This window comes from Cuculus canorus, chromosome 5 (assembly GCF_017976375.1).
Source record: "Cuculus canorus isolate bCucCan1 chromosome 5, bCucCan1.pri, whole genome shotgun sequence".
Lineage (NCBI taxonomy): Eukaryota > Metazoa > Chordata > Aves > Cuculiformes > Cuculidae > Cuculus > Cuculus canorus.
Genome location: NC_071405.1, coordinates 63,631,252 through 63,645,161, shown reverse-complemented (window position 1 = coordinate 63,645,161; position 13,910 = coordinate 63,631,252). Strand labels below are relative to the sequence as shown.

General features: G+C 36.4%; 1 protein-coding gene across 11 annotated transcripts in view; it reads left to right on the top strand.

Annotated features, from left to right (window-relative positions):
• Window positions 1-13,910, top strand: part of HECTD1 (HECT domain E3 ubiquitin protein ligase 1) — a 59,283-nt gene that overhangs the window by 37,048 nt on the left and 8,325 nt on the right. For 6 of the 11 annotated variants that reach the window (XM_054067371.1, XM_054067372.1, XM_054067370.1 and 3 more), the window contains 9 exons: window positions 1,953-2,789; window positions 5,837-6,058; window positions 7,753-7,886; window positions 9,690-9,846; window positions 10,676-10,898; window positions 12,625-12,679; window positions 12,922-13,104; window positions 13,447-13,657; window positions 13,740-13,825. In XM_054067371.1, the coding sequence (XP_053923346.1) occupies window positions 1,953-2,789; window positions 5,837-6,058; window positions 7,753-7,886; window positions 9,690-9,846; window positions 10,676-10,898; window positions 12,625-12,679; window positions 12,922-13,104; window positions 13,447-13,657; window positions 13,740-13,825 (2,108 nt within the window). The remainder of the gene's footprint in view (window positions 1-1,952; window positions 2,790-5,836; window positions 6,059-7,752; window positions 7,887-9,689; window positions 9,847-10,675; window positions 10,899-12,624; window positions 12,680-12,921; window positions 13,105-13,446; window positions 13,658-13,739; window positions 13,826-13,910) is intronic. The other 5 variants (XM_054067375.1, XM_054067379.1, XM_054067377.1 and 2 more) reach the window with 3 other exon arrangements.

Genomic DNA, 13,910 nt, shown 5'->3' with positions numbered 1-13,910 from the left:
ACTTGAAATCTTCTTTAAGCCATTCAGTATAGCTTGTAGGGAATTCTTCCATCATCTCTATATTGTTATCAAATGCAATACTATCCATTCTCACCTTGAAGATGTAGTCATGAGTAGTAGTCTACTAAACAAGTGGGTTTGGTTCCTGTGTTCCATTAAAACTTTCCTATTTAAGAATAGGTGAAATTGAGGTTCTATTATCAAGTGTTGATGCCAACCAATGTGGAATGTGTATCAGCAGACTCTTACTCCTGCTGCAGTTGTCTTGACTTTTTTGTTACTGGTAACAGGTTTAGACAGAGTTTAGTTGTTTAGACAAGTTTAGTTGGTTTAGGGCTGTAATGAGCCCTAATGGAGCAGTAAGACTCCAAGTGCGTAATATGTACTAAAAAATACTGCGGATTTAAAACTATAATTAATACTTTAGGAAAAGGAACTACACAAAACAATAACAGGTACTTAGTTATGCTTTTCAAAATACCCTGTCCAGATATTCATAAAGGGGGAAAAATTCATAGTTTAACTGCAGTATGGAACTTGCTTTTTTTCTTGTACTTGATTAGGAAGGCTAATCAACTGTAGAAAGGCAAAACTACAGACACACTTCACAACTTTACGCTTCAAAGGTTTAGTGTCATAAAGCTACTAAGATACAGCTCATGAAGGTGGAAAAAAAATCGTAGAAGAATAACGTGCTCTAAACCTGCTTGTGTGGGGATGAGATGTCCGCTTTTCATATCTGAAAACTTTATCCATTTTTAAATGGTGATATTTCTAAATAGAAAATTGCCTGTGATATTTTGTTGTGGTCTAAAATTGATGAGTTTTGGATAGTTATAAGATGAAGTGCCTGATACTCTTTTTAGTACTATTTTACTTCAAAGCAGCTCTTTTATTTTGCTAAAGAAAAATACATGTGTACAGCTGCACCTGACATCCTGTTTTGAATTTCTGCCTGAGGTTGTAGAAGATCACTTCACTTTTAGAAACAAAATACGGATTTTGTTTCTAAAGAAAATATGTATGAATTAAAATAGTGACACCAGGTTAACGTGCAACAAGAAAGTATTAGAAGGCTTTTCTTTTAGGTGACTGTGAGATTGTAGTACCTATACAGCCAAGCACAGTTTGCCCGGATTTCTGTCCCAGTTAGCTAAGTTCTGCATGTTACCCTCATTATTATTGCAGATTTATTACATTTAGCTGTTAAAAATAAAATAGTGGTACTCTAAATAATCATTTAATAAAGGAATTGAAGAGTAGCATCCCTTTTGTCAGTGCTGCTTTTGTCCTGGTATGAAGTTTCATTCTCTAAGTATTTTTTCTGCAACATGAAATCCTATTTGAAGTAGTTCTTACCTGACTGCCATAAGACGCTTCCTATGGCTAAGAAATGTTTCAGTGTTAGTTATTGCACTAAAAAACTGAGTATCAGTAAACTAATTCTTTCGTGTTATAGGACAAGAATAAGAAATCTCAAACTAATCAGTTCCGTAAAATGTCTTCTCTCAGGTAGATACGCTCATACACAAACATCCAATACAGGAAAACATTACAGAATGTCCTTGCAAGAATTAGTTTCTTGACAGATATTAATAAAGCTATGATGATACATTTTAATCTAAATTTCTGGTATTGGAGAAGGTAATAATAAAATTTTGAGAGATCCTAGAAGGTCGGATTCCTTCCTGAAGGAAACTTTACTTTTGCTGGATTCTGGGACCCTGAAGATAGAGGCTGATTGTGCTTGCTGCCTCAGTGTTAACATTTAAAAATACCAAATTGTTCAGATTTAAACACTTCCTTTGAAATTGGAAGTGAAGGTTATGTAGTGATTTTATTAATTGAGACATGCACCCCTTATGAGAAGCTGATCCCACGTTGTGGAGCTACTGTCTGACACGCTCCTGTCTGCTTTCTGCTGGATCTCACAAACTCCTGTCCCTTTCCAGGCTGGATTGATGTCACCTGGGATGCTGGTGGCTCTAACTCTTACCGTATGGGCGCAGAAGGAAAGTTTGACCTCAAGCTTGCACCAGGGTACGACCCTGATTCAGCGGCATCACCCAAACCTGTTTCATCCACTGTTTCAGGCACAACGCAGTCATGGAGCAGCTTGGTGAAAAACAACTGTCCAGACAAGACGACTGCTGCTGCAGGCTCCTCAAGTAGAAAAGGAAGCAGCAGTTCTGTGTGTAGCGTGGCCAGTAGCAGCGACATCAGCTTGGGTTCGACCAAAATGGAGCGGAGATCAGAAAGTGTAATGGAGCAAAATATAGTTTCAGGCACTGACGTCCATGAGCCGATTGTTGTTCTGTCTTCCGCTGATAGTGGGCCTCAGGCTGAAGTAGGGTCATCTTCCAGTGCAAGCACCAGCACCTTAACAGCGGACATGGGAAATGAAAATGCAGAGAGGAAGTTAGGCCCTGATAACTCAATACGTACTCCTGGGGAGTCCAGTGCTATATCCATGGGAATTGTTAGTGTAAGCTCTCCTGATGTGAGTTCAGTCTCCGAACTGACTAATAAAGAAGCAGCTTCCCAACGACCTCTAAGCTCTTCAGCAAGTAACAGACTCTCAGTCAGTTCTTTGCTGGCTACTGGGGCACCAATGAGCTCCAGTGCAAGCGTTCCTAACTTATCATCTCGAGAAACTTCCAGCCTGGAGTCCTTTGTACGAAGAGTGGCAAATATAGCACGTACCAATGCCACAAACAACATGAATTTAAGCCGAAGTAGCAGTGATAACAATACTAATACTTTGGGAAGAAATGTCATGAGTACTGCAAGTAAGTAAGCTATGTTTATTTTCAGTTGAAGCTTTTGTTGTTTCTTTGGCTTTCAATAGACTTAAAGGAGTTCGGATTCTGTTGGCCTGATAGAGAAATGGTTAGAGCAGTCTTGACCTTTTGTGTACCTCTGTAACTCATGATGAGTTCACAGAGTTCACATCATCTGGGAAGTGTTACGTTGTCCTGTAGTGTCAGATTTCTATTTGGTGGGTACCACAGTTTAAATAATTTTATATCTGTTACCTGCTTAGGGAGAGAGAGTTGTGGTTTAGATCAAGAGGCTGTTAAGATTAGCAACAGTAGTTTATGTTACTCTTGCATTCTGATCTGTGTAGATTTTGCATACTTACCTTCTATCTGCTTATTTCCATTAATTTTCCATTTTCCTAGGAGAGGCAGTTTGTGCATATTATGAAGTCTCTGAGCTTAGGAACCAAGAACACAGTAGAAAGAAAGAAGTAAACTGCAGCATGAAGATATTTTAGTAGATTTCTGCATTCTATCAGGCTGAATAACAATATACTCTCATTCTGTGTATGTTTTCTAAAGATGTTATAGTTATGAAGGCTTAGATTTGGCAAATTGTTCAGGCACGTGAAGTTTAAGGAAGTTTGTAGTTAACAATGATTTAGGTGGTATTATTTATGTGCTTGAACGTTTGCATGTTCTCAGATTACATGTAGGATCATGGTATTACCAGGACAAGTTGTAAATGTGCTTGTTGTGAGGGAGTTCACTCTTCTGAGTTTTCAGCATGCTCCCATCAGAAGCGTTACTCAGCCAGCCCCGCTAGGCATTTTGTTCAGTAATGGTGATAGTATTTTAACTGGAGGGCTGCATTTCATGAGGTAGGCAAGGTAGAAAAAGTTACATTAACCAAGGCAGGAAGACAACTCAGTTTCTTGTTAAGCTTCCATGCTTTTCTAGGACTTATGTACTTCCTTGTTTAAAGATGTGGTGTTTGATTTAGCATTTCTGTGTTTTTTTTAATGATATTTCCTTTTCTGTTGGGAGAATTTATTTTTTTTAATATTCTTACATTCCTATTGGGATACCAGGGAGGGCAGGGATGTTTGCAGCCTGCGTTAAAAATGAAAATAAGATAATCAAGGGAAGATTTCCCTTTTAGGCAGCTAGTCAATGCCTCTGGTTCTGAAGTAGTTTTTTGCTGGGGGGAGAGAGAGCATACCTCTGAAAATTAGAGTAAGATACGTTAAACGTGCCTACATAGAGTATTTCATGAATATTTGATGTCATCCAATGCTGAAGCTGGAAATGAGAATGTGTCAAATTAAAAATTGGATTTAATATTAAAATATAGTTGTACTTTAAAATTATCCCTTATATAGGAATTACTTTGTTTAATACACTTTATGCAAAGAGAAACTGTAAATGGAACTTGTGCTCCAAGAAGACATCAGAGGCGAAATCTGAACAGTGTCACTGGAGCTATATTAGAGCTTTGTAAAAAGCATAGGCTTGTTTTTTTTTAATTATTTGAGCCTGTCCGGATTTAAACCACCCCCTGCTCTGCCCTCATCCGAAAATCAAAACCCATCAAGAAAGTTAAGTCTGAAATCATAATTACTGATAATATCAGCCTCACTGGATTTGCTTTTGTGGTTGCATTTAAAAACATCAGTGTTTGCCAGGATTTGTCGTGTCTGGAGTAGCCAGTTTCAATTTCTTCTTGAATTCAGAGCAAATGAAATGCTGACACTTCATGGCTTTTTCTGTTTATTGTAACAGCAAAGAGTTTACTATTATTAATTATAAGTGAGTGAAAGGCTTGAATACTGGATAACTTATTTCCAAGTTGTTAAACACAAAAAGAAACTCTTTGCATCAGAAAATTTCCATGCTTTCATAGAGATAATAAGCATAGGCTTATCACCAAAACTATGTTTAAATTTCACTCTCTCCCAACACATGGAAATAGTTTCAAGCACTATACATGCTTGGATCACTTTTGCTGATGGGTTTTTTTTTGGTATTTTTATTTACAAACTGTTACTGGTATTCCTAAGGAGGGGAAAGAAAAAAAACTATTATCTGACAAACAACAAAAATGCGAAGAGTAATGTTTATTTTTCTCAAAAAGCTACGAAGTGCACTTATGGGGATAGTTTTTCTTGTATTGTGTCCTTCCTCAAGGGTAGTAACCCTTGCAAGCCTTGATAGTAGTCGGCTGAAGTTCAGAATTTAGATTAACTCTTTTGTTAAGAAAGCAATGTCTCAGTTTACTTAAGCTGCAATAATGAAAATGTCTTTTCACATTGGTTTAACTTATACTCCCTTATGTACACTACCTGAAATTCTTTTTAGTTTACAGTGAATTCAGTTGTTAACTAAAATGCATTTACTGTGTTTTATTTGTATGTGCAGTAAGGTAACTTATTAGTTGTCACTTGCTTATTCTGAAGATTATTTATGTAACTCATCCAAGTAAGGTATTAAGTCACATGTTTCACAGCATGCCAACTCGGGCTTGTTGCCTGTGATGAACATATGGGGGAATAGTTATGTGAAAGACAACAAGTCAGAGCTGCTTTAAGAACTTTAGAAAAATGCACAAAAATTACAAGTTTCACGTTTGTCTTGCTATGTTCTGTTCTCAGTTCATTTATATGTAAGTCAGACTGTTTTCCCTGTGCAATTTTAATTATTTTGCTGTTTAGAGGTTAAAGTACACTTTAGGCTTGAAGACAGACACAATGTTGAGATGAATTTCAGAAATACTTATATGCTGAAAAAGAAATGAGGTAATTTCAGGTTCACAGCGGGATTTGGGGATTTATTTAATGTTTTATTTTAAAAGTATGCGAAGGAGTGCGCTCAGAAATGAGCATCTGCATTGTAGGGTGCACTTGTGCACTGGGAAACCCTTCCCTTCTAGTCTGTTATTATTTGTTGTAAAATAACACATTACATCTTTATAAGTTTTCAACCCCAAATATATTTTTCAACGCAGGGCTCATGCATGTAAATTGTACTCTTCAAGTCATCAAATCATTTATTTTATCTTACCATATCTTTATCTATAGCTTCTCCTCTTATGGGTGCCCAAAGTTTTCCTAATCTGACTACAACTGGTACCACATCAACAGTGACCATGTCTACATCCAGTGTTACTAGCAGCAGCAATGTAGCTACAGCAACTACAGTTTTATCTGTTGGTCAGTCGCTTAGTAATACTCTAACTACTAGCCTAACATCAACATCTAGTGAGAGCGATACAGGGCAGGAGGCAGAATATTCTTTATATGGTAAGTTTCATTTTTAAATGAACATAAGCAGACTTCCCATTAATGATTTTTCCTTTTCTCCCATTGTTATGATTTTTCTCATTAAGTAGTTTATTTACTGAAAAGTATTTGAAAGTTGAGCTGTTCCTATGTTACTAATTCTGTAAGGCAGTAAGTAAAATGTTAACATAGAGGTATTTCCTTGTGTTTTCAAGTCTTTACTTTCAGCAGTTTCTATCCCACCTTATTATGATGTCTGGTATAGTTTGTTTAGGCACTTAATCTTTTCCTTAATCAAATGTGTTGAGTATCTAATGTAGTTTACACATGAACATCCAATTAAAATCAAAATGTTGTTTCTAGTTGTGTTGGATAGGCGTGCTACACAGTGTGAGGTAACTTGTATTGCTCGCTAATTAAAGCATCTGCCATTAGGTACGTTATGCACTTAAAATAGTACAAGAGGTTCCAGGTATCTCGTGCTATAATAGTAATTGCAAAGATATTGGAAAGAACACAGGAATGAAAATGGCACAGAGAAGGGAATTATAAGATTTGAGCAACAGAACCCAGAGTTCCATGGGCACTATGTACTAGAAACAGACATTAGGACAGATGTAATTTGCAGGCTATAAATACTTTGAAAGCAGGTTGTGGTTAACTAGGTGGATAAAATCTAGGAGTTAAGTTGATGAAACGAAATCAAGAAAAACCTGGACTAGATATGGGAAAGCAATTCCTAATGTCAAGTTTTTATTGGCTTGTGAGCTGTTCTCGAAAGAATGGATACTTGATTTGTTTAAAACTCGGTTGGATTAAGATTGTTTTCTACTTTGTTGCCCTTCCTATGGCCTGTTGAAATTGCTTGAAAAATGTCAGGTAATTTCAATGGATATTGGAATTGAGCTGCTTGGAGGTGGTTTATTGATATCTGAGTATGCCGTCTCCCTTTATTCTTTTAATTTATAAATCTTATTTGATATTTTGATTTGGTGACAGGTCTTAAAATATATCATAAACAACTGGGCTAACATTGGAGTGTTTGCAATAAATTAAAGGGTGTTTGGGTGGTATAGATAGTTTATATTTGTACAAAAGAATGTAAAAGTTCAAAGAATCTTCCTAGTCCGCCTTGGATTGCTGTGAACTTTTTTTATTGTTTTGGGGGGCTTGTTTTTTAAGTCTTAGTACTAGAAGGGTGAAATTGAACTTTGTCTTCAGCTTCTTGGCACAGAAATTAATTAGCATATGAATCTTTAAAAATATCACTCTTAAATGTTTATTTTAAATGTCCTTTATAGTATAATTTGAGGTCTAAGCCACACATTCTTAGTGGAAGTTACATCCCTAACCTGTTTCTATGATTATTAATCATGGATTCAGACAGTATACATTTGTGTACCCTTTTTTGCAATTGTTTGTAATTTAAAATAAGTGTAATTATAAAATGTTTGATATAAGTAAATGAGAAACTGATCACTCTTAATTATGTAAAGTGTTAAGTGCTTCTTTTTGTTAGTTATGCTATTGACTAGACTCCTGGAGTTTTTGTCAGGTGTTTTAGTTCTCTCTTGTTTAAGTGAGACTAGTGAGATTTTTTTTTTTTTTCACACTTCCCGATGCTCCTTTTCTTTAATTATCAAAATTTTCAAAATTTTGCTTTAGAAGTTATTTTTGCCTTTTATTCTGTATGTAAATATATGTATGTATTATAGATTTTCTTGATAGCTGCCGAGCTAGTACTCTGTTGGCAGAGTTAGATGATGATGAGGATCTACCTGAACCAGATGAAGAAGATGATGAAAATGAGGATGATAACCAAGAAGATCAGGAATATGAAGAAGTTATGGTATGGTATAATTAGCATAGATGATACCTTAATTGACTAACAGATGCATTAAGAGTCCACAGATTTTCTTGGCAATATGGGGCTCCTAGCTATAATCTTTCTCTTAATTAAAACAACTGTATTTTGACTTAGAACTATTAATTTGAAGTACATATCCGTTAAGCCTCTAAATGAAATGCTGAAGTTAAAAATATTATACTTTTCAGGGGCTGCAAACTGGGTACTACTTTATGAAGAGAGTGTTGTTGCTTTTCCCTTTTCTTGCATATATTTTGAGTATTAAGAAAACTGTTTTCCCATGCATTCAAACAGGTATGATATAATTGCAAGGCCTAGGTAGGACAGCTAACGGGGCAGTCCCTTTTCTGTACAAATTTAATTGTAACACCTTTAGCCTTTATTAGCTGTTTTGAACACTTGGACATCCTGAGACCTTATAGGTCAGAATTAACATCTTAAAAACGGCCTGGGAACAGACAGTAAAAATGATGGATTGCTAGTTCACTGGCTGATGAAATCATATAACTTTGTGGATAGGCTGCTGAATTTTGTAATGGTACAGTTCTGGGATGTGTTTAACTGTAGATCTGTGGGAAGCAAGCTGTAGTAATTTTAGTATGCCTGAGGAAATACACTTTGCAAGGCAAAATCTGGCAGGTTAGTGCATATAGATCTTGCCTATGTAATTGTGAGTTCTGGTTCTTCAGTGGTGTGATGAATGCTTGGTCTTCTGCCACCATTAAAGTGATTGGAATGGATGCTGCTAGATCTAAGAAGAAAAATATAAGACTGCAGTAATGATAATTTAATGTTTATTACATTTGTGTTGTTCTATGGAATTATAGAAACTTCCTCTTGTAATTAATATGCACAACTTTTAGTCATTTCAACCAAAATATTTAGCATCTTAACGTAGTGTGGTTATGCTTTTAATAGAAACATCACTAAATATTTTATTTCATTTTCTGAAGAAAGATATAAAGTTAGATATGGAAAAAACAGTGCTACTTTAATGGATCTACAATTCAAACAACAACCTTATTTTTTTTGATAGTTTATCACTTTTCTGAAATTATTAGAGTTACTATTGTTCTTCATGGGGAGAACCAGGAATAGCTAAATGAGTCTTGGCTTAAGATGATATGGCAAGAATCGGATCCGGAAAAGAAAAGTTTCCTTTTTTTTGGGTTCTAGTCCTGTTCTATCTGCTATGCTATGTTATTCTTCTCAATGAGGAGTTGAACAGATTAAAACTTGTTGCAGAAAGGTCATAAGCAATTAATACTTGCTACAACTTATTGAAAATTAGATTTCTTCCCACTAAATAGTTCTAGTATTTTGGTATTTGATTTAACCTCTGAATAAAATGTGTATACACATTTTGTATATGGATATTTTGTATATATGTTTACTTTGACACCATTGATTTTATTTGAATCTTTGGTATTCCAAAGTTTGTGGAACACATGAAATAGCTACTCCAACTTTGCAGGTCTATGGTGCTCTGTATTTCCTCATGTTCTGGTGCTTCATGGAAAGTTTCGTGCTTTCCAGAAATTGTAAATACCCTGTTGAAAGGGTAGTCCATTTCTGTTGATTTCTGTATGTCTGTGATTTTGATAATGCTCTTGATTCCTGTTTGACCAGTTAAATGAAACTAATACGATTATGTGCCAGCTTTGGTATCTTTTGTGTCAATTATAGTTTACGTGTCTGCTGTATTCCCTAACTAACTTTTATATTTTTGATCAAAGGATTCTTTGTAGCAGTGTCTATAAACCAACTTTTTTTTTTTTTTAATAGGAAGAAGAAGAGTATGAAACTAAAGGAGGCCGTAGAAGAACATGGGATGATGATTATGTATTGAAACGGCAGTTTTCTGCTCTGGTTCCTGCTTTTGACCCACGACCTGGTCGTACTAACGTTCAACAGACAACTGACCTAGAAATCCCTCCACCTGGTATGCTGACAAGATATTTGTGGTGCTTGGTATCGGGTTAGTATGGAGATTCCTTGTTAAGGACCCATTGAGCTCTGGGGATCCCATCACTATTAACCAGTACAACGTGCTTTTGTGGCCATGAGGCTTTTCTCTCTTTGAGTGCTTCATCTGCCTCTGCAGGTCCATGCATTATTGAGAGAAAAGTAAATTAAGTGCTGTGTAAAGTAAGCACACTCATGAATTTAACTCTGATTAGTGATAAATCTTTTGCTATGTCTGGTTCCACCTGCAGGGAATGTCTGTTTTGAGCTATGTAGAATAGCTTTGATTGGAGAGGGCTTGTTGACATAGTCCAGAGCAGAGGCAAGGGGAGAAAGCTAATAAAATAGTTGACCAACAGCGTAGCATCTGATCTTGCTCTTTAGTTCATTCTTGTTCAGCAGTGTGGGTGTAGTCAGTGTTCATACAGGAAAAACAAGTATGTAGGTTTGGCTTAAGTGGAAACAAGGTGCTGTTAATTTTGATTAACTGAAAGGAGTCAATACAACAGGAGGATACTATGTATGAAAAAAATAATGCATGTGCTGTGGTAATGTTAAAGGAGATGTTAACAAGACGTGAGGATCAGTAGGGATTACAGAAGTTCCTGTTAGCTTTACTCACATAAAAAGTGCTGCAGCTGTAGCCCTTGGATATAGTTCATAGTTACAAGTCAATGTCATCTCTTCTGCATGTATGTAGGAAGTCTTCATGTTTCCTTGTGGAGTCTCTTTATTATGTTTAAGCAAACTTGACATGTGTTAAATATTTCCTACTAATGGTTTCTCAAATGGTTTTTCATATCCAGGTACACCTCATTCAGAACTCCTGGAAGAGGTTGAGTGCATGCCTTCACCACGTTTAGCACTTACCTTGAAAGTTTCAGGTCTTGGAACAACTCGAGAAGTAGAACTGCCCCTAACAAACTTCCGATCCACTATCTTTTACTATGTACAGAAATTGTTACAGCTTTCCTGTAATGGCAATGTGAAATCTGACAAACTTAGGCGTATTTGGGAGCCAACATACACGTAAGTTCACAAATTTGTTATTCTATGGAGAGAACACTGTGACCAACTAGAAAATGGGTAGTGAAATAGTGTTAAGTTCTTCCTTCTCCTAGAGGAAGCAGTGCTAGAATTAGTTTTTCTTGCATCATGTCAGGACATTCTTACTGGTTTTAAAGCTAGTGCTGTGACTACAAATCAAAAAAATCATAACCTCTAATGCTCAACTGTGGCTTATTAATAAGATTTCAAAAGTCAAGCAGTTGACCAAGAGAGGAGAATTGGTTTGCTCAGGGTTCTGCCTGGAAGAATCCCATGGGCCTGTCATCCTAGAGAGAAGGAAGGTCCAGGAGGAGTAATTGATCTTTCGAGGATCACTTCCTCCACACTCAAAATACATTCTAATGTGTGGAAAGTCAGGTAGAAGCAGTTAGAGACCTGCATGGGTGAAAAGAAACTCCCAACAGAACTCAAAGCATAAAAGGAAGCATGCAAGAGATGGCAGAAGGGTCAGGTGACCCAGGAGAAATATAGAGAGACTGTCCAGCATGAAGGTATCAGGTTAGGAAAGCCAAAGCCCATCTGGAGTTGAATCTGAGGCATGTGAAGGGTACAGACCTAGGGAACACTTGAAAAAACAGGACTCACAAGTCCATGGAACCCAATGGGCGACACCAACAAGAATTCACCACTTTTGATTATCTTTGAAAGGTCACAGTGACTGGGAGACATGTCTGAGGACTGGAGGAAAGCAAGTCACTCCTATCTCCTAGAATAGGGAACTCCAGACTGATCAGTCTCCTTCATCCCTGGAAAGTTGATGGCAATGGTTCTGGAAACTATTTTCAAACAAAGAAGGACAAAAAGATGATTTGGATTGGGTAGCATGGATTTATGAAATCATTCTTAACCAGTCTGATAGCTTTCTATGATAAGATGACAAGCTCAGTGGATGAGGAGAAAGCAGCGTTATTTTCTTTGACTTCAGCAAATCTTTCATCACTTTCTCCCTCACTGACAAACTAATAAATGTAGACTAGATAGTGTCTGCAAACTAGACTATCACTCCAGAGGTCCCTTCCAACCTCAATTATTCACCTTCTTTTTGCTTTATAGTAATAAATGGAAATTAAAAGACTACATGATTCTGTGTATTTTCCATTTACTATACCAATGTAACTTCTGTCATACTGTCTAACCTATGTGAAAGTAAGAATTGCAGTAAGGTGATTGCAGTTTTTTTAACTTTATATTTCAGATATCAGGAGTGCTTATGTGTTGCACCTGTTCTCTGAGTTGCCATGTGTCAAAAACTGTGCTGTAACAGAGGTGTTTTCTAGTTAGACACTAGGAGAAAGTTGTAAACGGGCAAATCTGCTAAGTTAATACATAGGAAACTACCCCAGTACTTCAAAATTTCCAAGAGCTGGTGTATATGCAGCAAAGAACCTGTAGTTGGTTTGGGAAATTTGCACAAAAAAGATTGTTTTATTACTCAAACGTTGCTTAAGGAAACATAAACTAAATACTTTGCAAGATAAATATTGACATGATGAAAATTAAATGGAAGTTTAAGAACTTAGCTGTATCAGGGTATCCCAGATGTTCTGTGCAGCAAAGAGCAGCTGCTATTGCTGGTTTACATCATGTTACCTAAATGTCATTGATGTCTAACAGGTCAATGTATAACTTCAGAATTTAGACGTTGTAATCAGAGTATGAAATATTAACTCATTGTTTTGATATCTAGAATCATGTACAGAGAAATGAAGGATTCTGATAAAGAGAAAGAAAGTGGAAAAATGGTAAGATTTACTTCCATGTCTTTGTGTGTGTTCTCATGGCTGTTTAAACAAAAGCGAAACGAATCTTATTGCAGTTTTTGAAATGCTACATTAAAAAAACTAACAGTTTTCAATTACTTAAAGGATATGAGTGAGTATATTTGTAAATGCATGCTCCTTTAGAAAGACAATATGTAATGCATGTGAAATCTTAAAAGACTTTACAATCAGGAAAAACCAACATTTGGTGGTTCCTGTTGTAGGGTTGCTGGTCAGTAGAGCATGTGGAGCAGTACCTTGGCACTGACGAATTACCAAAGAATGACTTGATAACCTACCTGCAGAAGAATGCAGACTCAGCTTTCCTGCGCCACTGGAAATTAACCGGCACTAATAAAAGTATTAGGAAAAACAGAAATTGTTCCCAGCTCATAGCTGCATACAAGGTATATGTCTGCATCCAAACTTTTTTTATTATGAATGGCTGTGTGCTTTGTTTTGCAGCTTTAGACATTCATGTGAAGGAGGGATATGACACGGATAGGAAAGCTGGATGTTCACATGCCAATATCAAGTTTAGGTTTTGCTGCTTTTTGTGTTAATGTGTTTTGTTAAATGTAGTCCTGTTAAAATGCATTTGGATCATGATTTATACCATCCGCAATTTAACTAATTGTTGAGGTCAAACACAGTAACCATTTGGATATTCCAGATCATTAACTTGGAGTGCGCAGTCCTAATGATAACAACACAGGCAGTTTTCATTCTTAACAGTTCTTTTTTTACAGGATTTTTGTGAACATGGATCAAAATCTGGATTGAGTCAGGGGGCCATTTCCACTCTTCAGAATTCTGATATCCTTAGTTTGGCAAAGGAACAACCTCAGGCCAAAGCTGGCAGTGGGCAGAACTCCTGTGGAGTAGAAGATGTTCTGCAGTTACTTCGCATTTTGTATATAGTTGCCAGTGACCCTTACACAGCACGATCTTCTCAAGAAGGTTAGTTAGTTACCTAGAAGAACTTCTTAAATGTTTTAATGAAAAGAAAATAAAGGGAAATACTTTCTCTTGGTGTTTTCAGAAGGAGATGTGCATCCTCAGTTTAACTTTCCACCAGATGAATTCACAAGCAAAAAAATTACTACAAAGATTCTACAACAGATTGAGGTATTACATTAATATATTATGCACATAATATGGCGTATATTACATGTAGATACATAATGTGGTTTTAAGACTATTATATTCTTGC